The sequence below is a fragment of the Poromitra crassiceps genome (genome assembly GCF_964638095.1).
Source record: "Poromitra crassiceps genome assembly, chromosome: 28".
Classification (NCBI taxonomy): domain Eukaryota; kingdom Metazoa; phylum Chordata; class Actinopteri; order Beryciformes; family Melamphaidae; genus Poromitra; species Poromitra crassiceps.
In genome coordinates, this window is record NC_139651.1 from 12665586 (window position 1) to 12691226 (window position 25641).

Consider the following 25641-nt stretch of genomic DNA (forward strand, 5'->3'; position numbering starts at 1 on the left):
GTACCGAATCATGATGTATTTTTGTAGGCTTAACAAGAAGTTCCTGCGCTGCTGGTTCGTATAGGGGGGAAAAGGCCATGGGATTTTTCGTTAAATGCACAAAACTTTATGAAACAGCGACGTTTGTGTTCAGCAAGATCATCTTCACAAATGAGGACCGCTTTTATGACTTGAAGCGTATAAGCGGGATTTTCAGAAAACGCTTAGCTAGCGGTTTCATAAACGTGAACGTGTCACAAACCTTATTTCATGCATTTAACCGAAATCAAATCCCCATACAAAGATCCCGTTCACTTTGACATGTATGAGCCGGAAGTGTTATAGCGTCCATGTTTTCCGGACTCATTCCTGCGGTAGGCTACTCTCTATGACAAACAGGCCAATCTCCCAAAATGTTGGTGTGTTCCTTTAAGTCATCATCATGTAGGGTAGCCTACATGTAGGGTAGCCTACATGATGGAGGTACTACACAGGGGGGTACTTGAGAGAAAGGGGGAAATGGAAAAGTGTACGAATAAATCATGAAAATAAATGAAACGTTCAAATAAATCTGCTCAGGAGGCACTAATTGGAACTCCTTCACTCTCTTCCTTATTTTTGTAATGTTATATTTTTGAAAAGGTGGGGTTATTGCGTCATGTTTTTCTCTTGTCGTTTTCTAAGCAAAATGTTGTCGTCAGGTAAAGGGGGTTATTTGGGTTCAGAAATCAGGTAAAGGGGTCACTGAAGCCCGAAATGTTTGCGACCCACTTGCTTTGAGTGGATCATCCAGAACAAATGAGAATGATGACAGCCGGGGTCGAGGAGGCACAGAGACACAGGGCACCAATCCTCCATAACTGTAGAATAAGAGAGCACCAAGTGCCATGGTCAGCTCACACTGATCCACAGCTTTTGGCTCGGAATCGCCCCGAGGACCATCCAGGGGCTCGAGCGGGATCAATTCAATAGCATCTTAAAGCCAGCAGAATCTATCAGCTGAAGTGTGGACTCAGCAGAAGACCACCTATTCCTCATGGTGTCACTCAGAGGGCCCGCCCGGGTGATTTAAGCCCAAATGTAGTGGCTCCCCTGCTGATGGAGGGCGAAGCGATTGAAGACAGTTTATTTTAGGATGGCCCCGCAGAAACAAATAATGCATACCGTTTAGAATTTATTGAATACCCAAACGTATAAATAACCTGAACTCTTCGGTGTAGGTTGTGTTGTGTGCCAAAAAGCCCAGGCCGTCCTCCCTCCTCACAAGGGAAAATGACATTGGTCGGTTTTCGAGGGGGTGAAAACGACCAATGTTTACGAATGGGGCCTCTTGCGGTCGTATGAGTAAGTGCATACTCCAGAGGACAATGCTGTCAGGTAGGGCCAGAAGCCTTAAGCTATGGTCATATCAATGCTAACCTCAGCCCAAAATGGTTGGTGGTTTCTATTGTGGTAAATGAATTCACCTCTAGACCAGATGTTCACAACACAACCCACCTTTTAAAAATGACAAAAAGCATCACGACACAATTCACAACAGGTCGTGAGAAGAGAAAAATGTGTGCATAAATAAATGTTCTTGACCATTTTTACTGCCAGTTCCACATCAGCTTATATTTATTATCTTAGTGAATAGGTAAACCAGCCATTTCAAAGTGTGTTGTGCTGGTGTCTCCTGGTGGTCATCGCCACTTCCAACCCCACCAAAGAGAACATCTCCAACCCTACTCAAGAAGACATCTCTCAAGTGTTGTGCTGATTTCATCAGGGATTGTAACATCTAGTCCTATTAAGCATTCCTTAGTTTTATGCACGTTATTGAAAATATACACATGTTCAATACTTTATAAATGAGAATAAATAAATATGTGGATTTAGTCGGAGTTAACGGAAATTCTGCAAATTTATTCGGTGACCCAAATAAAAGCTCCTGCGGCCCACCTGTGGGTCCCGAGTCCAACCCAGTATTTGAGAAATACCGAGAGACTATAACAGAGCCGAAATATTATCATAATACAGGTCAGATAAACCCATTCAAAGCCATGACATAACTAGACTATACTAGAATTTTACTAACATAGTCTGACACTGCCGAAGCAGCTCTCTATATGAGACATTACAAGGGATTCTAGAGCACTGGGCTGTACAACCGCTCTCAGGAGATTTGCAGACCCAAGCTCTCTTTTAAACTGTAGTAGAGTACACACAATATCCCTGATGGATCAAATCTAGATCTCCTGAAAAGGACATGGTTTACAAATACACAAAACACCACCAGTCTAGATCATTTTGTCCAAACATCAGATCAATGCAATGATGCTCTTCTTGCCAGGCCTCGCTCCTGCGTGTGCATCGGGGGTAATATCTGGTGGGTGAAATGACCTCCACTCTAACTAACAGGAGGATTGATTTTCTCCGCGGTCCCTAGATGTCTCTGACAGCCTAAATTTACTAGGTGCTGCCTCAGCAGGCCTGTAGGCACAGCTCCTCCTGCATGTATTGTTGCCCTGCCATTTGTATTGGGAACTAGGGATATCACAGCTGAGTGACGTCACACACCTGATTTCTGCGTAAACAAGCCAGGGTTAGCTCTAGCCAGTATTAGCAATAACAGTTGATAACAACGCATTTCGTGGTATCTAGCGCATACATATAAACACTGTTTAGCAGCATGTCCACAGTTGGACAGTACTGTGTGTATGACTGATTTGATGAGACACAAATGACTACTAGCGCGGAGCTGCCATCTTGGATTTTGAGGTTGGGGACGGTGAAGTAAATTTTGGCCAGGGAATAATTAGCATGGCCAGTTTCAAAGGGGTCCCTTGACCTCTGACCTCAAGATATCGGAATGAGAATGGGTTCTCGGGTTATGGTTACGCACCTTGAGTTCCATGCACTTTGTGTCAGAAAGGTGTCTTTCACTTTGAAAATGTTTAAGCTTTTGTCTTTCAATCAACGATAAATTTAACTCTAATAAAAGCTTTTACTAAAAGTTAGAATATCATACAATACATTAATGTAATGTAATTTCCATTGATAGTATAATAGATTTCGTAATTTCACATAACATCAACATTTATTTTTGACTTATGGCCCTCCATCCAGATACATTTTTGGCCCTTGATAAGAAAAGATTTGGATCAGGAGTAGGCCTAAATGTGTTAGATATAGAGTAATACAGATGAAAATGATGCACAGGGCATATTTTACCCCTGCCAAACTCAAAAAGATGGACCAGAAACCTATCAGACCAATGTTGGCACGGATGTGGTGAAGTAGGAACTCTCAGTCACATGTTATGGAACATGGAGGGAGGTGGAACAAATTGTCTCAGTAGAGCTCCAGTTTTTGAGAATGTTCAAAACGAGTTCAGCAGGTAAGATTAATCTTACCTTTGCGTGCCTCACTACAAAACGCTTGATCTTAATGAACTGGAAGGTGAGAAAACCCTCCTGCTTCTCTAGAGATAGGTGGCTCTAGGATTTCCTCCAACTTTTAAAGTATGGAAAAGATCACCTCCATCCTCAGGGCCTTAGACCAGGATGCAGGCGAGCTCTGGGATACTATAAGATCCTATCTGGACCTACAAGCACACAGATACAGTATTTCTTCCCTGTATAAGCCACACTCAGAGCCCACTGCAAGCCAGCCCACCCTACCCATCCAAAGTTCCTACGGCCTACAGCATCTACCCAGGCTAGCCACCTAACTGTTGGTGTACCTGTCTATCTTCAGGACCAGAGTCGGTGCACCCCAAGGGTGCATTAGCTCACCTGTATTGTTTACTCTGTACACGACAGATTGTAACACCTATGAGTCAAACCAGTTTCTTCTGAAATACTCAGACGATTCTACTCTAATATCTCTGATGTCTGACAGTGATGACCCGAGACAGTACCAGTGCAGCGTTGATCAGTTAGTGGGGTGGGGTGATAAAAGCCATCTGATTATCAACACTGATAAGACTGAGGAAATCATTTTTGGTTCTGCCCCTGGTGATATGACACCGCCTGTGACCATCCATGGTACTGACATTAAACAAGTTCCGTCGTACAAATATCTGGGGGTGATGATAGACACCACTCTGTCATGGTCCTCACATATTGAGTACATTTGTAAGAGGATACAGCAGCGTATTTACTTCCTACGAAGACTTAGATCGTTTGGTGCTAGCAGTCAGATCTTATCTTTCTTTTATACCTCTGTTGTACAAACTGTGTTGTTGTACTGTAGCACGACCTGGTTTAACAGCCTATCAGTAACCCATAAGAACAAACTGTATAGCCAAATTAAGATCTGTGCTAAAATTACTGGTAGGCCTGTTGAGGCCGTGCTACATTCTTTCAAAGAAGCCCATACTAAGAGCATGCTTAGACTAGCAAATAGTATCTCCTCGGACCCCTTACATGTTTTAAATGGAGAATATCAACTGTTGCCATCCATGAGGCGGTTCAGGGTCCCTAAATTTAAGAAAAACAGACTAAAGAACTCTTTTGTACATCAGTCTGTCCTGCTTTTAAACCAACATCGATAATTCAGAGGATACTGTATGTTTGTTGCTTTTTGCTCTTTCTGCTCTAGTTTGTCTGTAACTAGTTCTGTCCTGTCTGTATTGTGAACGGCGATGCCATGGAGGCAAAACAAATTTCAGTGTAAGCTGACAATAAAGTTGTATCGTATCGTATCGTATCGTATCGTATCTTGAGAATTATCTGTACCGGTGCTGACATATGGGACATATCTGTAGCCTACCCCAATTGAATAAGAGCACTGTCCCCACCCCACCCCCCCTCTTTTCGATGGCATCATTGGTGTCATACTTGTCGTTGTTGGTATTTCTGTTGTTGGTGTCATTGTTGTGTAACCTGTAATTGTTGTTACTCTGTGTGTTGTGTGTTGATTTTGTGTCCTGTATTCTAGAAGAAGAAGAAGAAGTCTTATTTTGAAAGTTGTAAACCGGAAGTAGAGAATGTTTAACTTCAGCTGGCTTGTTGGGCTACAGCGGGCTTGTTTGGATCAGGTTAGGATCAGCGAGTTTTAGTTGTAATCTGTGCCACAGAGAAAACGGTGAAAAGCTTTCTTGGTGTTTCTCCTTGATGAAGCACCGAGCCGGGCCGGTCCAGTTGGGAAATGCACCGTGTCAAACACCTAGCGAGGCTCTCCAGGCAGCATCCATGTCTGTATGGGAGCAAGCCGCTGAGTTCATTCAGCTGGCCCGGGGAGAGGCGGTTCAGCACAGAGCCTGCCCCCGCGGACAGCAGGGAGAAGAGCCGAGAGAAGTGCCTGACTATGGACAGCCTCAGCCCGCAGGTGAAGGCAGTGGAGTACGCTGTGAGAGGACCCATAGTCATCAAGGCTGGAGACATCGAGAGGAGGCTGCAGCAGGTAGGCTGCCTACATCATCACACATAAAGTCAACGACAACGATCGGTCCCACCATTTCATTTAGAATAAAGTCTGCTATATTTAGAATCAGGATATGATGATGATTATTTTAAGTTTTGGTCTGAGTGAAATGTTCTGTGGTCTCTCCCGATTCTATAGCTGAATCGCTTGGTTTGACCAGTAAAACTATTTATAGGCTACGAATTTTACAAATTGTAGATGGAAAAATGAATGGCGGATGGAATCCCTTAACCCCGAAGTATACGAATAATGACTCTTAAGTGTGTCGATAAGAAAGGCAACATTAAATTGACAGAATTTTGCATGGAGTTTGGCGCTGAATTCTCTCGGTTTGAGCGTAGGCGGCATGACAGACAGAGCAGGTTGCATTCAAGGACCCTAAAAAAGAAGGATAAGACAACACGCCACGTCACAGCGTTAAAATTTTGCACTGGAGGCTGGAGCCAGACTTTGGGGCCAGCTCTGAAGTGAATGGCGCAGACTAGCCTGGGTAAACCCAGCCCCCACGTGACCTGCTCTCAGACCTGCTCTCAGTCACTACGTCCTTGTGACTAGTGAGCAGGGTCTGTCTGAGAGCAGGTCACTGGGGGCTGGGTTTACCCAGGCTAGGCGCAGACAGGGTAAGTGACGTCCCACTATAAACCACCATATGAGTCGTTTCACATTTGATTGAAAAATGCTTCTGTCTTGTTTCGCACTGTGTGTGCAAAGGAGTCCCAGACGACGACGTGCTATTTACAACTTTTATTTCTTAGCGGAGCGGGCATGTAGGTGGACTGCATGGCAGGAAGGCAAACTTCACACTGGCTTGACTGGCTATTCAAGAGATGCCCTACACTTCATGTGAACCTATCACAATCAGTTCTGATCAACATCCAATAGGGGTCAATAGAGTATCACATTAACATGTCCTAGGTCTAACCATAGACTGTATTATAGAGAGTGAATATTCTGGATAGCATAAATGATACAAACTATATAAGTCGATATTCTGTGTGAATATTACAGCTTCCACCAGATTAAAGAAAACATGTGATGTCGACTGGTCTTTTTTATGTAAATGTGTGTTTGTTTAACATAATATTGGTCTCCAAACAGATCAGGGCTCTGTCCAGCAGCTACATATAGCTCAACTCGAGCCCTGTTTGGTGCGAAATAGAGCTAGATTAGGTAACTCCATAACTTGATTTGAAATTTGGTTTACAGTGTATCCAACATTTTGGCATAGGGACCCATAGGGATACATTTGATGCAGTTGTTGCCATATGTCACCATCATCAGGTGACCCCCCCCATGCCAAAACATGCAAAATAGTCAAACAGTAAAAACTACTAATTTGAAGCCTTACCTCCAGGATGGATGCCTAACATCAGGGGATTCACGATTAAAAAAATGATGTTAGGCATTCATCCTGGAGGTAAGGCTTCAAATTTGTAGTTTTTAGTCTGTTTGACTATTTCCCCATGTTTGGCATAGAGATCAATTTCTTGTAAACTGCATGGAATTTATTGCTGTGCCAAAACTGGGGAAATGGGGGGGAATAGTCAAACACCATAGAAACTACAAATTTGAAGCCTTGACTCCAGGATGGATGTCTAACATCAGGGAATCTATGATTTTTTTGAAAAATGGCTTGAGGTCAAAAGAAAAATATTGTTTTTGTGCAAAATTAACATTCAAACCAATGGGCAAATGATGACATTGACTTTGAGGCCATGCAATTTTCAACTATTTTCAACCAACACAAAATTTGCCTTTTTTTTCTTTGACAATTCCAAGGTCTTTGGTTCAGGATGAGAGCATAAAAAAATAACATGACTTTTGTTAAAAATGGCTGGAGGAACCAAAATAGCATTTTGAATGGAAGTCGATCATCAAAACTTGGAAGCTTAATAGGCATGACGTGAGTATTTTGGCTACAGGGTGATAGGAATTGTCCCTAACGTGGTGAGTGTCGCACTTTTGTAAAACACCCCCAAAAAGTGACCTGGGGTCTAATTTCAGACCAGTAGAAGAACAAAGAATTTCAAAATGGCCACGATGCGAATGTAAAAAAAAATCCAAGACTTGGACCAGTAGGACACAAGGGTTTTTAATCTGATGGAAGCATTTTTTAATCAAAGGTGAAATGACACAGATACAGATATGATGGTTTATAGTGGGACTTACTTACCCTGCCCGTCCCACTCACTTCAATAGGATGGGCCCCAAATTCTGGCCCCAATGCAAAATTCTAATGCTGTGACGTGAGTGATGTCTTATCCTTATTTTTTAGAATCCTTGGTTGCATCATCCTCCGCGCATCCTCACCAGCTCAGATCAGTGATCCTCACATCCTGTCCCCAGAGTACCTTTGTAATTAACTGTAGCATTACAATGCATGTGAAGTTCCTCTGAAGCCAACACATCAAAGTTAAATACATCTGTATGATGGTACAAGTATCCAATCTTCTTGCTATACTAGGTTAATGACAGATAGGTTAGCCTGCCCAGGCTGGATACACCAAAATGTGTTTGGCGTTGTGCCACCCAGTCAAGTCAGACAGAACATAAAATATGACTTCCTGTCAGAACCTTCAAAATAAATCTAATTTATAATAATTAGCTTTTAGTAGTGTTGTGACGGCATGATAACCTTAGGCAAAAATACCATGGTTCCACAGTAAATGGGGTGGCTGTGCTACGCTGTCAGTATGCACAGCGCACAGCCAGGCACACACGCACGCACGCGCACGCACACACACACACACACACACACACACACACACACACACACACACACACACACACACACACAGCACTGCTGCTTACAGGACTGTTTAATGCTGAACTGATTAGCATCAATCCCCTTTTCAAACATTGCCAATGCTCTTATTATTATTGTTATTATAGGCATAGTTTGCATAGCAAGAGCCAAGATAGTTGGCTACATGTACCAGGCAGCTAAAGTTAGCATTGTAACGTTAGCCATCCCTCAATCAGGTTGTTTAAATGTCATGTAGCCTTCTGGCTCGCCAGCTTGTGATAATTTAACATGGGTAAAAATGAAAGCTGTGTGAGTTGTATGGCATAATGGCAGTGAGCTGATTTCCCACCACTCAATCACAGGTTATACTGTAGTTAGGAAAACACTTCATTCCATTTGATGTCTCCAGGTCAAGATGCAGTTCTCTAAAATAATTGGCATTGTGGATATAGTCTTTTTACGTGAATAACATTTTGGGTGAAGGAAGATTTAGCTATATTTCAAGAAAAGTGGCAGCAGTGTAGAAACTACTGTAGAAGTGAGTGACTAAGCTAATAACCATAACCAAAGGTAGAGCAGGTCGGCCAATGACTCAAGGGTTGGCGGTTCGAATCCCGCTCCCTCCCAGCTGTTGTCGTTGTGTCCTTGGGCAAGACACTTAACCCTCATTGCCTCGTATGAATGGGTATGAATGTCTATGAATGTTGGTGGTGGTCGGAGGGGCCGTAGGCGCGAAATGGCTGCCACGCTTCCGTCAGTCTTCCCCAGGGCAGCTGTGGCTACATCACCCGTAGCTTACCACCACTGGTACGAATGGTGTGAATGAATAATGATTCCTGTGAAGCGCTTTGGGTGTCTAGAAAAGCGCTATATAAATCCAATCATTATTATTATTATTATTTATTATAACCGCACAAATAATTGACAAAGAAATCTCGAAATAAATATACAGTATTTACCCTAATGAGAAAAGGAGCAAATATTGATGGTTAAAACTGAATAATGACATCACAACAGTCTAATCCTAATGTTAATTTAAAATGAGATATTCCTCTAAATCTGGCTTCAAGCAGCCAACTTTTTAGAAAAACAGACAAAAATGTCCACTCGGAAGAGAAGAAGAAGTTAAACAGTTAAATCTGTGTCTCTATTGCACATTCAAACCTTAATACCATTCCTTAATAACAGATTAATAGATATTTCCAATGAGTTTGGAAATTCTAGAGAAATGCAGAAATGCAGTATAAATCTGCCATAGATTTAGTGGAGCTAGACTAAAACTAAAACATTTCAGATGACTAAAATATGACTAAAACTAAATGGCATTGTAGTCAAAATACTATGACTAAAACTAAATAAAAATTTGCTCTCAAAATTAACACTGGTTGTCTCTTATCTCTGCAGGGGGTGAAGCAGCCCTTCACTGAGGTCATCAAAGCCAACATTGGGGATGCCCACGCCATGGGCCAGCAGCCAATCACCTTCCTCCGTCAGGTGAGGGTGGGGTAGGGGTTGGGCCACATTCAGACACACTCCGACCTCTCATGGTTAATGCAGGGGGGGGGCAACCTCACCCAGTGCGCCCCTTGGGTCACTTTCCACCCACCCCCCACCCCCTGTTAAGTTCATTAAATGGACACATTTATAAATGCATTTGAATATGAAAAATATTAAATGTTGTTATAATAAACTTTGATTACCGGGGTTCTGGACCAAAATATTTGACTGGTACTCTAAGGCCTACAAAATAACCCTGCAACCGGAGGCAGAACTCGGCATCTTCGGCTGCTTCGGCTGTTTTTTATTAATAAAAACAGGTCATTAAAATGATCAATAATGATCGATATCGACTGATATGAAATATTTTATATCGATATACTTTTCTATCTATATCGCCCAGCCTTAAAGGTTATGAATGTGGTTTTTCTTCTATTGCAGAGTGAGAGGTGGAAAAAAAGGTGTGTCTTTGATGACTATCTAGAGTCTCATATATCAATCATATCATATCATGACTCATACAGGGAGTGGTTGCCTCCAGACATCTTGTTTCATCAGCTGCTTGTCAAACACACAAACAGGACTTAGAGCAGGGAGGCGACACTGTGACGAGAGAGAGGGCCACAAAAAAAATAAAAGAAATGCCTCCTCGCCACCACCAGAGGGCCAGATTGTGACCGTGCACCTCCTCCACCAGTTGGATCCTGTGTAGTAGAGCAGTGGTTCCCAGAGTGCCTTGAGGCGAGTCCAGGTGTGCCGTCATGATTTTGTGACAACCAGGGGTTAAATTGAGCTGCCCTGCTGGGGCCATCCACGATAATAATGTCCAAAAATCCCTCTATGCAGGAAAAACCCTGCTGTTGTTGTTGATCCTTCCAAATATTATAATAATTATATTATTATAATTATTATATTAGAATGTTTGGTTTTTCTGACCCTTAAGAGATGCCTACTAGAGTGTGTTTGTGTACTTGAACATGCCCTTGTTCTCTCTCTCTCTGTCTCTCGCTGTAGGTGGTGGCTCTCTGCTGTTTCCCTGAGCTGCTGGACAGTCCGTCTCTGCCCGACGACGCCAAGCAGAGAGCCCAACGCATCCTGCAGGGCTGTGGAGGACACAGCCTGGGTGGGTCTGTCTGTCTGCCTGCCTGCCTGCCTGTCTGTCTGTCTGTCTGTCTGCCTGCCTGTCTGTCTGTCTGCCTGTCTGTCTGTCTGTCTGTCTGCCTGCCTGTCTGTCTGTCTGTCTGTCTGACTGTCTGCCTGTCTGCCTGCCTGTCTGTCTGTCTGTCTGTCTGTCTGTCTGCCTGCCTGCCTGTCTGTCTGTCTGTCTGTCTGCCTGCCTGCCTGCCTGTCTGTCTGTCTGTCTGCCTGCCTGTCTGTCTGTCTGTCTGACTGTCTGCCTGTCTGTCTGCCTGCCTGTCTGTCTGTCTGTCTGTCTGTCTGTCTGCCTGCCTGTCTGTCTGTCTGTCTGTCTGTCTGTCTGTCTGTCTGTCTGTCTGTCTGTCTGACTGTCTGTCTGTCTGTCTGTCTGTCTGTCTGCCTGTCTGTCTGTCTGTCTGCTTGTCTGTCTGTCTGTCTGTCTGTCTGTCTGTCTGCCCTGTCTGTGTGTTGTGCGGTGGGGGCTTGGAGCTGGTAGAGGAGTGCTGACATAGTGGGATTATTGGCTGCTGACCCATTGGCCCTTTACAAACACTTTCTCAGGATCAAATCCGAACAGGGGTCATGTCCTGTTAGTCTCACTAACCCCTAACCCCTAACCGTTATAGGAGCTCAGTCTGATACTGTTAGCTACTGAGTTGTCTAACCACCGGATAGCTTGGCTGACACACTTGGTATGTTGATGTTCAATACGATACCATCCTGTGTTATGTGTTGCATAGAAAAACGTAACGATCGAGGCAGTCCTTCAAAGCAAACACAATACATTTGTTGCTCCAGTGCACAAAATGTGAATACAGTCCATTTCCTTGTCCAAGATACAAAAAGCAGAGCACAGCAAACAAATGTTACCGCCACAGCAGCGAAGCGGTCAAAAACCCTTTGCCCTTTCCGGGGTCAAACACCTGGTGAACCACAGTGAAGCCAGTACCTGTATAGATCGCCTGAGCCCAGGCAATATGGCACAGCGACACCCCAAGGACATACAAAGCATTACACACAATAATCACACAGGAAATGTGATCAGACCAAATTTGGCTCCTACACTAACCCTACCGGGCTATCGGCATTGGGGGTTGTCGGTATAGTGAGCGGACCCCCTGTAACGGAAGTCCAGCTGTCTGCATCCGTTGGTGATCACATTGCTCCCTCCATAAGTTCTGACAATGACTGATTTGATATCAGGACAACTCTGACTACACGGCAACTCAAAAACATTTTTATTACTCTATCAATTTAGAGAATCTCAAAGTTAAAGTCTCACATTTGTACGTTGAGTTAAGTTCTGACAATGACTGTGTTCAGGATAACCCTGAATACACAGTGACCAAAAAGTCAAATGTACGCACGACAGTAAGATCGGACTGATCATGTTTACTGTCACTACCAAATGCCCATTCTGTGCAAGGAGAAACCCTGTGTACATGTGAAAATAAGAATCTATGTGTGTGTGTGTGTGTGTGTGTGTGTGTGTGTGTGTGTGTGTGTGTGTGTGTGTGTGTGTGTGTGTGTGTATGTTTGCGTGTGTCTGTGTCAGGCTCATACAGTGCCAGCCAAGGCGTGGAGTGTATCCGCCAGGACATCGCTGCCTACATCGAGCAGAGGGACCAGGGTGTCCCTGCTGACTGGAACAACGTCTACCTCACCACAGGGGCCAGTGATGGCATCGTGGTACGTACCTCACCTCACCACAGGGGCCAGTGATGGCATCGTGGTACGTACCTCACCTCACCACAGGGGCCAGTGATGGCGTCGTGGTACGTACCTCACCTCACCACAGGGGCCAGTGATGGCATCGTGGTACGTACCTCACCTCACCACAGGAGCCAGTGATGGCATCGTGGTAGGTACCTCACCTCACCACAGGGGCCAGTGATGGCATCGTGGTAGGTACCTCACCTCACCACAGGGGCCAGTGATGGCATCGTGGTACGTACCTCACCTCACCACAGGGGCCAGTGATGGCATCGTGGTACGTACCTCACCTCACCACAGGGGCCAGTGATGGCATCGTGGTACGTACCTCACCTCACCACAGGAGCCAGTGATGGCATCGTGGTAGGTACCTCACCTCACCACAGGGGCCAGTGATGGCATTGTGGTAGGTACCTCACCTCACCACAGGGGCCAGTGATGGCATCGTGGTACGTACCTCACCTCACCACAGGGGCCAGTGATGGCATCGTGGTAGGTACCTCACCTCACCACAGGGGCCAGTGATGGCATCGTGGTACGTACCTCACCTCACCACAGGGGCCAGTGATGGCGTCGTGGTACGTACCTCACCTCACCACAGGGGCCAGTGATGGCATCGTGGTACGTACCTCACCTCACCACAGGGGCCAGTGTATAGTAAAATAAAAACACTGATTTGAGTGGACTAACCTCGTTTGTTAGTGTATTATTCAAAGCTTTATATAGTCAAGTACTGTCCATTTGGTAGTTAGTCCAAAAACGTCATTCTAGCCCCCACGCCCCACCTCCAGTACCACGGCCCACACTTTGGGAATCACTGTATTAGATCAAATATACTGAATTTATTTATTTATTAATTTACTTACCAAAGAATGTCTGAACTGGCAGCCATCTTTTAGTTTTTAAAATTACCTGGAATAAATCTGGCTTCTCTGTGGTCATAAATGTACGGTTTGATATCAAGATGATTCATATTGGACATTTCTACACAAAGTTGCGCCAAAATAGTATTTCCAGGGTGTCTGATGGGTTGATATGATGTCCTTGGTCCTGTGTGCAGAGCATCCTGAAGCTGCTGGTCTCAGGTGAGGGAAGCTCCAGGAGCGGCGTGATGATCCCCATCCCCCAGTACCCTCTGTACTCAGCAGCCATCTCCGAGCTGGAAGCCGTGCAGGTCAACTACTACCTGGACGAGGCTAACTGCTGGGCCCTGGACCTCCAGGAGCTGCGAAGAGCCTACCGGGCCGCCAAGCAACACTGCCAGCCCCGAGTCCTCTGCATCATCAACCCCGGAAATCCCACGGGTGAGATCTCTCGCTCGAGCAAAGGTCAAGGTCACCGTGACCTCACGAATGCCATTTTCAAGCTCATTAACGCAAACAATATCTCAATAACGCCTTGACGGTATTTCTTCACATTTGGTTCAAAAGTCAAAGTGTAGACAGACGCGGATGCCGACTGCTCACTTGTTGGCGGAGGCGTATATCCGCCGTGCGGTCGTTCTAGTTTTAACCAGGTTTGTCCCATTGAGATAAAGGATCTATTTTACAAGGGAGACCTGGCCAAGAACAGCAGCAATGCAAAGTTTCAACATAAAACACATAAACACATTGAATTGAATAATATTAAAATGATCAGATAAAACATTTGCATACAGACAGCCTGTTTTCAATAGATTTCACCATCTCCTCCTCTCATCTCTGCTTTCCTCTCCTCTCTCCTACTCTGCATTCCTCCTCTCCTCTCCTCTCCCCTCCTCTCCTCTCCTCTCCTCTCCTCTCCTCTCCTCTCCTCTCCTCTCCTCTCCTCTCCTCTCCTCTCCTCTCCTCTTTCCTCCTCTCCTCTCCTCTCCTCTCCTCTCCTCTCCTCTCCTCTCCTCTCCTCTCCTCTTTCCTTCTCTCCTCTCCTCTCCTGCAGGTCAGGTACAGAGTAGGAAATGCATAGAGGAGGTGCTCCACTTCGCCTATGAGGAGAACCTCTTTGTCATGTCAGATGAGGTAAGTGCCATTGCCAGCACTAAATACCATGACCACAATCTCATTGGGTCAATATTTTGTGAAAGCACCAAAAGTCATATTGACGTGATATCGATATATGATCGATAGGCTTTTGGCCGACAATATTGTGCTATTTGATTTTGCCCATATTGCGCAGATCCCTAGCAGATGTAGTATCTTATGCCAGGATCAGACTACACGATATTTTTTGTCGTTCACGATGTCACCATGTCAGACAAGGCCATCATACTGCCATAAATTCGTGACATGTCTTGGTCGGGAGACTGGCCACACTACAAGTGTATTCTCGTTTAACACCGACAGAGCATCGTATGCCACCGTCATCACGTCGTCTGCTGTCGTCAGCGAGTTCACAGGTCGTCGGGGAGGCGGACCTGTGAACGAAATCTCCCAGCATGCAATACATTGACAAGAAATAGCAACCAAATCAGCCTAAATAGGCTAAAGTGGTAGATAGAAATAATGTTTATGTTAGCACTACATGCAATTGTAGAACATTTCAATATTGGACAAAATAAAATATTGAAATCCAAACACAACCCTATGTGAAACATATATGTAATCCAGGTGCTATATATATCCCTTGTAGAATTAACGTTATTTGGATGAGTGACAGCCTCTACTGTGATGCACTGTGATGTCCGCTCCAGCCTCGAATAAAACTTGGCTTACTTCATGTGCACGCCCACTATTTTCTTGCCCGCTGCTGCGAGATGAGAAGGAAGAGAAACGAGCATGCAGCCGACTCTTCTGAGCCCATGTTATTTGTAGTGAGCAATGCCCATTGTCCAGGCGTTTAAACGCAAATTAAAACACCCTGGCCTTTTTATCTCTTTTATTCTTTTGAGCGGAGCGGAGCGGGCGAAATCTGTATCGAGCGGGGAGGCGTTATTTCGAATCGCACATACTGTAGGTTACGCAAAACCCACCTGTGCCCGCCTACGCAGCAGTCAAGCGCCGGGATTGGCCAGGAGCAAGTCTTTTCTCTTCTTTTGACAGCTGGAATCTCCCACACCACAAATCGATTTCATCAACCAACTGAATTGCGGACATTGAAATTAATTATAAGTGTATTAACGCCAATGAAAACGTAACACAAGCTTTTAACACACAATCGATTTTTAAACATTTATTTCAAAACATATTGTAAAATTCAGGCCTTGTCAGCGAAGTGACATGTTGTTTAACCTGCAAATGAAAACTATAAACGGGGAGCGGTCTCCCCAGGACCTGATACCTGTCTTCCGGGGTGTCACACTAGGCGAAACCATGTCCAAAAGACTGACATGCCAGTCTTTTCGTCAGGGCGTCGTGAGGCGTCCTAGACGTCCCGACTGGTCCCGACGCTGGTCTTTGATTATGTCACACTACAAGAGGTGAAGACGGCCGATCGTCGTCCCCGACGGTCATATTCGTCATAGACGGCTGAATTCGTGTAGTCTGAACCAGGCATTATGCCTGGTTCAGACTACACGAATTCAGCCCGATATTAGACCGATTTGGTCGTGCGCGACAGATTTTCAGCGTCGGGCCCGAATATGACCGTCGGGGACGACGATCGGCCGTCTTCACCTCTTGTAGTGTGACATAATCAAAGACCAGCGTCGGGACCAGTCGGGACGTCTAGGACGCCTCACGACGCCCTGACGAAAAGACTGGCATGTCAGTCTTTTGGACATGGTTTCGCCTAGTGTGACACCCCGGAAGACAGGTATCAGGTCCTGGGGAGACCGCTCCCCGCTCGATACAGATTTCACCCGCTCGCACTCACCGCTCCGCTCCGCTCAAAAGAATAAAAGAGATAAAAGGCCAGGGTGTTTTAATTTGCGTTTAAACGCCTGGGCAATGGGCATTGCTCACTACAAATAACATGAGCTTTGAGCTCAGCAGAGTCGGCTGCATGTTCGTTTCTCTTCCTTCTCGTCTCGCAGCAGCTGGCAAGAAAATAGTGGGCGTGCACATGAAGTAGGTTGGAGGCTGGAGCGGACATCACAGTGCATCACAGCAGAGCCTGTCACTCATCCAAATAACGTTAATTCTGCTAGGGATATATATAGCACCTGGATTACATACATGTTTCACATAGGGTTGTGTTTGGATTTCAATGTTTTATTTTGCCCAATATTGAAATCTTCTACAATTGCATGTTGTGCTAACATAAACATTATTTCTATCTACCACTTTAGCCTATTTAGGCTGATTTGGTTGCTATTTCTTGTCAATGTAGTGGCCTCAAAGCATGCTGGGAGATTTCGTTCACAGGTCCGCCTCCCCGACGACCTGTGAACTCGCTGACGACAGCTGACGACGTGATGACGGTGGCATACGACGCTCTGTCGGTGTCAAGCGAGAATACACTTGTAGTATGGCCAGTCTCCCGACCAAGACATGTCACGAATTTATGGCAGTATGGTGGCCTCGTCTGACATGGTGACATCGTGAACGACAAAAAATATCGTGTAGTCTGATCCTGGCATTAGTTAAAATGATTAAATGGGCGGTGTCTGTCTGTCCGGGCAGTGTCAGTCACGATTTGTGACGGAAGTGATGTCACAGGATGTCATCAGTGATGTCATCAGTGATGTCGCTCGAGCATTGTGATGTCTTCTTCTTCTTCTTCTTCTACTAATGGCTTTCCGGCAGACTGGATGCGTTGCGGCACATTGCTGCCACACAGAATGTTACACAAATTCCATGCATGGAGCCACTCAAGCTCCCAGGGGCTCCAATTCCAATTAACTCCTAATTGAGTGTCAAAAACATGCCATGTTGCAGTTTGAGTGAGGCAGCCTCCCGTCTGTTCAGGTGTACCAGGACAACGTATACGCGGCAGACTGTCAGTTCCACTCCTTCAAGAAGGTCCTGTATGAGATGGGCCCAGACCACTTCAACACTGTGGAGCTGGCCTCCTTCCACTCCACCTCCAAGGGCTATACTGGAGAGTGAGTATCCACTCACTTCAACACATACAAACACAGTGTCTCTCTCTCTCTCTCTCTCTCTCTCTCTCTCTCTCTCTCTCTCTCTCTCTCTCTCTCTCTCTCTCTCTCTGTGTCTTCAGGTGTGGTTTAACCTCTCTCTCTCCCCCTCTGGTAGGTGCGGTTTCCGCGGAGGCTACATGGAGGTGTTGAACATGGACCCAGAGGTGACCGCCCAGCTGGTCAAGCTGCTGTCCGTCCGCCTCTGCCCCCCCGTCTCTGGACAGGCCGCAATGGACGTCATCGTCAACCCTCCCAAAGTGCATGAACCCTCCTATGCACAGTTCCACAAGGTTTGTATGCGTTTGTGTGTATCTGTATCTGTGTAACGCATTTGGATATGAGATGAATGAAAACATGGGACAAATGAGCAAATGATAAAACCAGAAATAAACACTGAACTTGTGACGTAGGAATATTAATTGGCAGAGAAGCCAGTTAATAGCGTGATCCTCCCACGTGCTACGTCCTACCGGTGAGGCTCCAGCTGTCAGGTGGCTACTGCTCATGTCTCGGAGGAAGCATGGTGCTAGTTTCGGCTCTCCCCGGATCGGCAGAGGGTGGAGCAGTAACCGAGGCAGCAGGGCGAATCCACACAAGAAAAGAAGAAGAAGAGAATAGCCTATACCGAATAACATTTATAAGCCACTTGGATTACTGGTCAGCAATGCAACAAGTGGAGTAATTAATATAGAGAAAACAATTAAATAAACTGTGCATTTTATTTATAACTAAAAAAGAAGTGTAGATATAAATGGACACTAGGAGGCAGTGTGGTCTCCTAGTGAGAGGTTTTAACCCTGGGGAGCACTGACAGCCAGTTTGATCATTTTCTTTGATAAAAGTAAGTGACATTGTTGGTTTAACAACTTGAGTACCGTAAATTCCGGACTATAAGCCGCACCGGTGTATAAGCCGCACCTGCAAAGTTGACTATTTTTTTCTTATATAAGCCGCACCGGACTATAAGCCGCGGGTGTTTTAATGGTATTTTTTTTTTTTTTTTGTGTTTTAATGTTTAATTACCATATGTAAGGGTTCATGCACAGAGGGGATTGTCGGGAAAGAGATGGCTGTTTGAGGAAGCTCCCATTTATTAACATTTCAACAAAACAACATAACACAACACCACCTGTGTTGTTTTTTACAGTGCACACAGTGTCATACAGTGTCATACAGTGTGGTGAAAAGAGGGCAAGAGAGGAAATTAAAACTTATTATAGTTATATAGGATTTATAGTTAGAAAGAGTGCTAAAAAAGAGTTTTTTTTTTTTTTTTTTTTTGAAAAAATCCATAGATAAGCCGCACCGTTATATAAGCCGCAGGGGCCAAAAAAGGCCAAAAAACGGGAAAAAAGGTGCGGCTTATAGTCCGGAATTTACGGTATATATGATTAACCACTTTAGTATCTAGCATCATGAGTTCAACGTTAAACACCGTTTCCACCGCGCGTTTCACTGATTGGCTACAGAAAGGGAAAATGTCATTTTCTATTTTGGTTAGTGTGGACTTTACAGTGTACTAGTTAAGATGTACCTTACTTTTTTCCCCACAAAAAGGTTAAATTATCTTGATAAAATCCTTAAAATTACTTTCTCTCCTTCTGCCTCATTAAAAATTCAAAGGCAACCAATCAGGGTTATCTAGAGCATAATCATAATGGGCCAATCACAGCATACAAACAAGGGCTTTAACTGCCGAATAGTGCACCGGGATTGGCTCCAGTATTCGTGATGTCACAAATAATGCTCGTTGAAAAATGGCCTTTTCAGTGACCTCAGAGAAACATTCCACTTTCAGCAGATGATTGTGAAAACAGCTTTCTAGTGTCAAACTGCACAGACGTCATTCTGCACAGAGAAGCTCAGACATCCAACTGCAGGAACAAGAAGAACAACACATTTTTGACTTCAGAGCGTCTTTAACTCATTGAGTGCCAGCCACTTTTGGAGAACGGAAGCTCCCAGTGCCAGAGTTTCAGAGCGTTTTCAGTGATTTCTCGAGGCCCACAGAATATTGTGTGATATTACTATGTAAACACCGAACACACACAAAGAACGAGGAGACCCTGTTCTATCATCTGCAAAAAAAAGTTTATTGATACCATTTTCCGTTCTTTAGTTATGAGCCGGAGAAGATAGGCTGTTTTGAGCAAAAAGACAGTTTTCAAATTACAGTATAAGCTGAGATATTCAGCCTTTTGTGAAATGCAGCATTTCAAGCACATTCACTGACTCTAGCTAATATTTTCTGATGTAGTGACGTGGTGTAGTTCTGTGCAGCCTGCGTGCCCCACCCCCCTCTCCCCCCCTGAGCTGCAAACTCCTCCCCACACGCACCCAGTCTATTTTCGGAGCCTCCGTTTTTGCGCCGGGCGGCTGACGGCGGCTCCCGGGCAGCTCCCAGCGCGACAAGGAAATGCCAAACGGGACTGCAGGAAAAGGTTTGGCCATTCGGCGTCGGGTGCTGCCTTTCTGGCGGGTAATCGTGTGGAGAAACTATATGCAGACAGACAGACAGAGGCAGAGGAGCTCAGTTGTGGGCGCGGATTGACTGATGTTCGCAGCCAACTGTCAGCTGCAGACAGAGCAATCTATATGGCTCTGGCTGCAGCATGCATCGGTTTCTCTTTGATCACGGCTTTCTCCTGCAGTTTTCCGGACCTTTCTGTAATCTGGAGAGCACTGTCGCCACCTAAGGGTTCTGTAAAATAGGTTAGACACATTCAATAGCTCCCATATTGTAAGAGGCGATGTAAGAGGCTTAGATCGACATCCCCCCGTCAAAAAACGCAATTGACGAACATGTTCGTCCTTGGCACTCTACGTTACTAAACGAAATGACGAACATGTTCGTCCATGGCACTCAATGAGTTAAGAGATAACAGCTGGTGCTACAGGAGTTTAGGAAGAATGGGGAGAAAACTGTTCATCAATGGCCTATGTTCCGCAAGGAATACAAAGGCCTAAATAAGTGTATCTCACATGAGAATAGTTTTTTTTTTAACACTGTTCGTGTCTTATGTTGTGTATTTGTGTGTTCTTCTGTTGTGTGTGTGTGTGTGTGTGTGTGTGTGTGTGTGTGTGTGTGTGTGTGTGTGTGTGTGTGTGTGTGTGTGTGTGTGTGTGTGTGTGTGATGTTGGCACCAGGAGAAGAGCTCGGTCCTGGAGGCTCTGGCTGAGAAGGCCAAGATGACGGAGCAGATCCTGAACTCGGTACCTGGGATCACCTGCAACCCGGTGCAAGGAGCCATGTACGCCTTCCCCCAGATCTACATCCCACCCAGAGCCATCCAGGAAGCCCAGGTCTGTCAGAGCATGGACAAAAAAGAGTGGGGCAGAGAGCGTGTGTGTGTGTGGGTGGCAGAGATGCTCACAAGTCATTTTTTGCAAGTCTAAGTCAAGTCTCAAGTCTTTGGTCACAAGTCCAAGTCAAGTCTCAAGTCTCTTATGGATGAGCGTTCTATCATCTGCTACATGCCATCCAGTCTGCTTAGAACACTGCAGCTAAAACCAAGGAATTCAAAGCATGTACTGCGTTATCCTCCTCACTCCTTTATTAACATACAGTATCAGCATTGATTGGATGACATCAGTAAAGATTTCCTTAATGTTAATGCACCAATTTTTTTTAATAAAAAATAAAGATTGTTCACAAGTCCCAAAACTCAAGTCCAAGTCAAGTCTCAAGTCTTTGAGGATGAGTCTCAAGTCACTGTGGGTGAGACTTAAGTGCGACTCCAGTCCAAGTCCCCATCTCTGGTGGGTGGGTGTGTCTAACGCTGACAGAGGAAGAGATAGAGAGAGAGAGGGGCGAAGTCATTTTAGGTGTGCATAGTTAATTGTCTCGCGTGCATCTGCTCGGATCTTCAGATCGCCCTTTTTAGACGGCAGTCGTTATTGGTGCCCGATCAATCGGAGCACCCCTATCCACAGCCTGACCTGCCGAGCTTCCCCAGCAGGAGGAGCCATGGTGCCGGTGAAGAGGTTACCAGTTACTGTTTCCTCAGCTAATAACATGTCCTGTCTGTCTCTCCTGTCTGTCTGTCTGCCTCTCCAGGCCCTGTCTGTGGCTCCTGACATGCTGTACTGTCTGAGGCTGCTGGAGGAGACCGGGATCTGTGTAGTTCCAGGAAGTGGCTTTGGTCAGCGGGAGGGAACCCACCATTTTAGGTGAGACCTGCCTGTCTGTCTGTCTGTCTGTCTGTCTGTCTGTCTGTCTGCCTGCCTGTCTGTCTGTCTCTGTCTGTCTGCCTGCCTGTCTGTCTCTCTGTCTCATACCACGTTTGTTAGCTTGGAGAAGGGTGCCATCATGAACACTCGAGATGAGAACATCACCTGTATGTGTGTCTCTCCAGGATGACCATCCTGCCAAGCACAGAGAAGCTCAAAGTCCTCCTGGAGAAGGTCAGAGATTTCCACCTCAAATTCCTCAAGGACTATTCACCACAGGAACCTCCGACCAGAAGAACCACCCAGGAAAACCAACACACAGAAACCTAAAACCAAGTTTACCCCACACACACACACACACACACACACACACACACACACACAGCTTACAGTTTTATGAATTGACGTCTAAAGCTCAGATCGCTTTACGTTGGCTCTGGTGTTTCAGGACTTGTGTTACAGAAACATTGTGCCTTTCTGTCAGCTTACATTTGAAGGGACAACGGTTAGTGCATGCGAGAGCAGAGATGGCCGTCTACTCAAAGACCTGGATCCACATCTAGATGATATATGGCTTTGGAGCACAGATGAATGACAGTCGATAGCCTGCTTTTGTCATGGAGCACAAATACTGCTCTACTACTTCCTGTTCCAGTGAGTTTACTTCCTGTCCAAGTGAGTTTACTATATGCTGTCACTTATCTGTTTTCTATGCCCATCGCCTTGTATGATTACCTCTGCCAGCGGTGGTGGCCGGGAGTGTCATGTTTTCGCCTAGTCGTCTGTCTGTCTGTCTGTCTGTTTGCAGGATATCCAAAAAAAAAAGTTATGAACGGATTTGCACAAAACTTGGCAGAAAAGCAGCTTGCTTTTAATTAACTAGTAGTTGGTTATATCGGATTCCATTTTTAAAGTAACCCTCCCCCATGCCTGAAAGCAGGTCATGCAGGTCATTAAACTTAAACTTAAAAGTAGTGCTGCACGATTTGGGGAAAAGGTACGATTGCGTTTATCGTGGACAATATTGCGATTGCGATATAGTAAACAAACATTTCATTTTTTCCCAAATTCCATTTTAATTTTTCCGAATTCTGTGTTCTGCTTTTTACGCTAAATTTACCATCAGAAATCATGTCTAATAAATGGGAATGAATAAATGTCCACAATTTAATAAGATATAACAGTCAATTTACAAAACAATGCACTATTTTTAACAAGTGCTTCAAGTCAGAAATACAGTAGATGACTGTACAACATATTCTATTCAAATTATTTAAAATGTTTGTGAAGTGCTTACAGTATAAGCTTCTCATTGTGTGCTTCAAGTAAAAAAACAACTGTGAACAAAACATTCACTTCAGAGTTTTTAGACCGACGTCACTTCAGGCTGTTTTGTCATTTACATGTATTCTACAGTCCACCACTAGGGACACTATTGTAAAGTAGTCACTGTTGAGATGCTGTGAAATGAACTTCCATTCATAGTAGAAGAAGAGTAAGATGGCTGTAAAATGACTTGGGCCTACTGACTTTTGTGGACCAATTATGTCATTTGTCAATGTCATTTGTCATCAACTGATCTCAAATCAACTCTCAATAACTGTCCAACTAAATGAATGGATATGTACAGTATGTGTGAGATCATGTGCAAAATAAATCAGCATTGTTTTTTGGTGAAGTTCTCCTAAGTTAACATGGACCGACTGGAGAAGGCAGATGGCAGCAGGTCGGGGAATGGTAGGGCTCCGTACTCACCTTCACCTAACCAAGGCTGTGGTGCCCAGTGGCCGGGTGCTGCAGCACCGTGCCCCGGGGAGAGGCGGCAGTGAGGGGCCAGTGAGTGGAGCGACCACCGCGCCTCTCCGCTCAGCCACTCCTCTGTCTCTCTTCCCCAAACACAGAAATACAGACTTGGTGTGCAAAAGCCTTAATGAGTTATTAATTTGAGTTAGTGTGGACCAGTGATGTCACTGGTCCACACTTTAACACTCAATAACTGTCAAATTAAATGACAGACTTCAAAACAGTTTACAGTTTTCTGATATACTACTGATGTTCTAATGATACAAAGCTGGTTGAAAATGGGCAGAGTGTTCCTTTAACTCATATCAAATTGGCTTGTGCATATCTATTTTTCTATAGCCTACATGTACAGTAGGTCCGTAGGCCCACTGCTGATAATACATTGGTGAAAATGACCAGATTCATGAAAGCATTTTACAAAGAGAGTCTTTGTACTAAAATAATTTACTCAATTGAGTAGAGTTCGCATATTCCAAATGTAGCGTATGACTCCAACCATTAGCTAATTAACCATTGACTGTATATAATATGGATGATGCATCCCCGCTTCCTCAATGCAAAGCTGAAGCCAAAACATCTCGAGCGGCCATCTTGCTTGTTTGCTTGTTTCGGTGCTGTCCGTTTCAGACGCCGCACAAAGGGAATCCCCTTCTGCGTCCGCTATCGACGTGTTTTCAAAGTACCTGTCGCTACGTGAAACGACAACAACCTTCAAGCTAGCAACCTACACACTGAAAATGGCAAGTTTGACATGCGTTTACATAAGTTTTTGTACTCTTTTGTGGCGTTTTCTTTTGCAGGGATTTAGCAATTTGGTTCCATCAAAACATTTCCCCCCAGCGCTATTTCGCAAAGGACACCGTCGCTGGGCTTGGCACCGCCCAAGATGGTTGTGATTGGTTAAAAGAAATGCAAACAAGGCAGTGTTTTTTCCTCCCTTTATAGCAGAACGAGAGTAGGTTGAGCCAGGCTCTCTCCAGCGCTGGTGAGGTGTCGAGATAGTCTGGCCAAGCAAGAACTACATAAAATGACAAACATCCAAATGTATCTGACGTGGACTAACTTTGATTATTTCCTTTGGCTCATTTCCCTCCCGCTAACATGGACATTTATTACCTATACTGAAGCCAGCCACCAGAGGGCGATCGAGATGTTTTTCGCTTCACTTTTGAGCTGTCATCATGACGTCCATATTTTATACAGTACGGTTTGAACACGCTGCACTGCTACACTGCACATTTCCTGATACTTGTAGATTAGCGTTAATCCACTAGCCAGATGAGAATTTTAATATGTAAACATGACTTTGTCATACATTTGCCCAGAAGTAAGACTGTTGACATAAATGTGTTGTCTGTGTTTATCTTTTGTATGCTCTCTTTGTAAACTTAATTTTGAAAAGTGTGAATTCCAGATTTGCCATTGTTGGCTGCTGTCATGTTTTGTAGATTAAAAATGTATAGGCATTCAGTTGTGTAGTGATATCAGATGCAACTCTCTGGAGAAAGTGTTATTGGTTATTCTATTTACTATCTTTACATATACAGTATACAACTTATGTCTGTTTGTTTCCATTAATTTCTACACATCAAAAGTACACATATTTAACATTAAATGCCAAAACATGGGCAATGTTTCTTCTTGTCTTTTTATATCAAAATCCATTATGCTTACTCCCTGGAAAACAAATGTACTTTAGTTGTTATATACTATGCAGGTAACACTTTAAGGTACAATATAATAACAAATAATTTCACAAATAAAAATCGTTTTTTCCCCGTCTCGGATCTATTCCAACAATGAAGGACACAGCATTGCGGCATGTTGACCAGGCAGAGAGGCTTGGAAGCTTGGCGCTTGGACCTGGAAGTAGTATTGTCGGGAGGTCATAGGTCACAGCTTAGCAAGCGAATAGCTCACTCATAAACATGTGGATATTGTGTGATGTTTGAAGGTTGTTTTTTCAATCCCTGCCTCAGGCAGCACCAGTGATGCTATTTTTATCATCAGTAGTTTGAACACAGATAGAAATAAGCTGATGTAGGAGTCTAGTCAGTCTCTGACTAGCTCAGTCAGATAAACAGCTGCTCACTCGTTCAATCCTGACCTATCTCACTCTTTATGCTGTGTTGTCAGTGTGGACATTGTGTAGAATTCAGAAGGTGAACTCCAAACAGTTCATAGCTCA

General features: G+C 44.6%; 1 protein-coding gene across 1 annotated transcript; it reads left to right on the top strand.

Annotated features, from left to right (window-relative positions):
- Window positions 1–4981: 4981 nt before the first annotated feature.
- Window positions 4982–25224, top strand: LOC310799809 (alanine aminotransferase 2-like). The gene is made up of 11 exons (XM_083662426.1): window positions 4982–5367; window positions 9539–9628; window positions 10646–10754; window positions 12324–12457; window positions 13542–13785; window positions 14399–14478; window positions 17305–17441; window positions 17596–17770; window positions 20628–20783; window positions 21538–21650; window positions 21836–25224. The coding sequence occupies exons 1-11, from the start codon at window positions 5113–5115 to the stop codon at window positions 21978–21980; spliced, it is 1638 nt and encodes a 545-aa protein (XP_083518552.1). The 5' UTR covers window positions 4982–5112; the 3' UTR covers window positions 21981–25224.
- The last annotated feature ends 417 nt before the right edge of the window (window positions 25225–25641 follow it).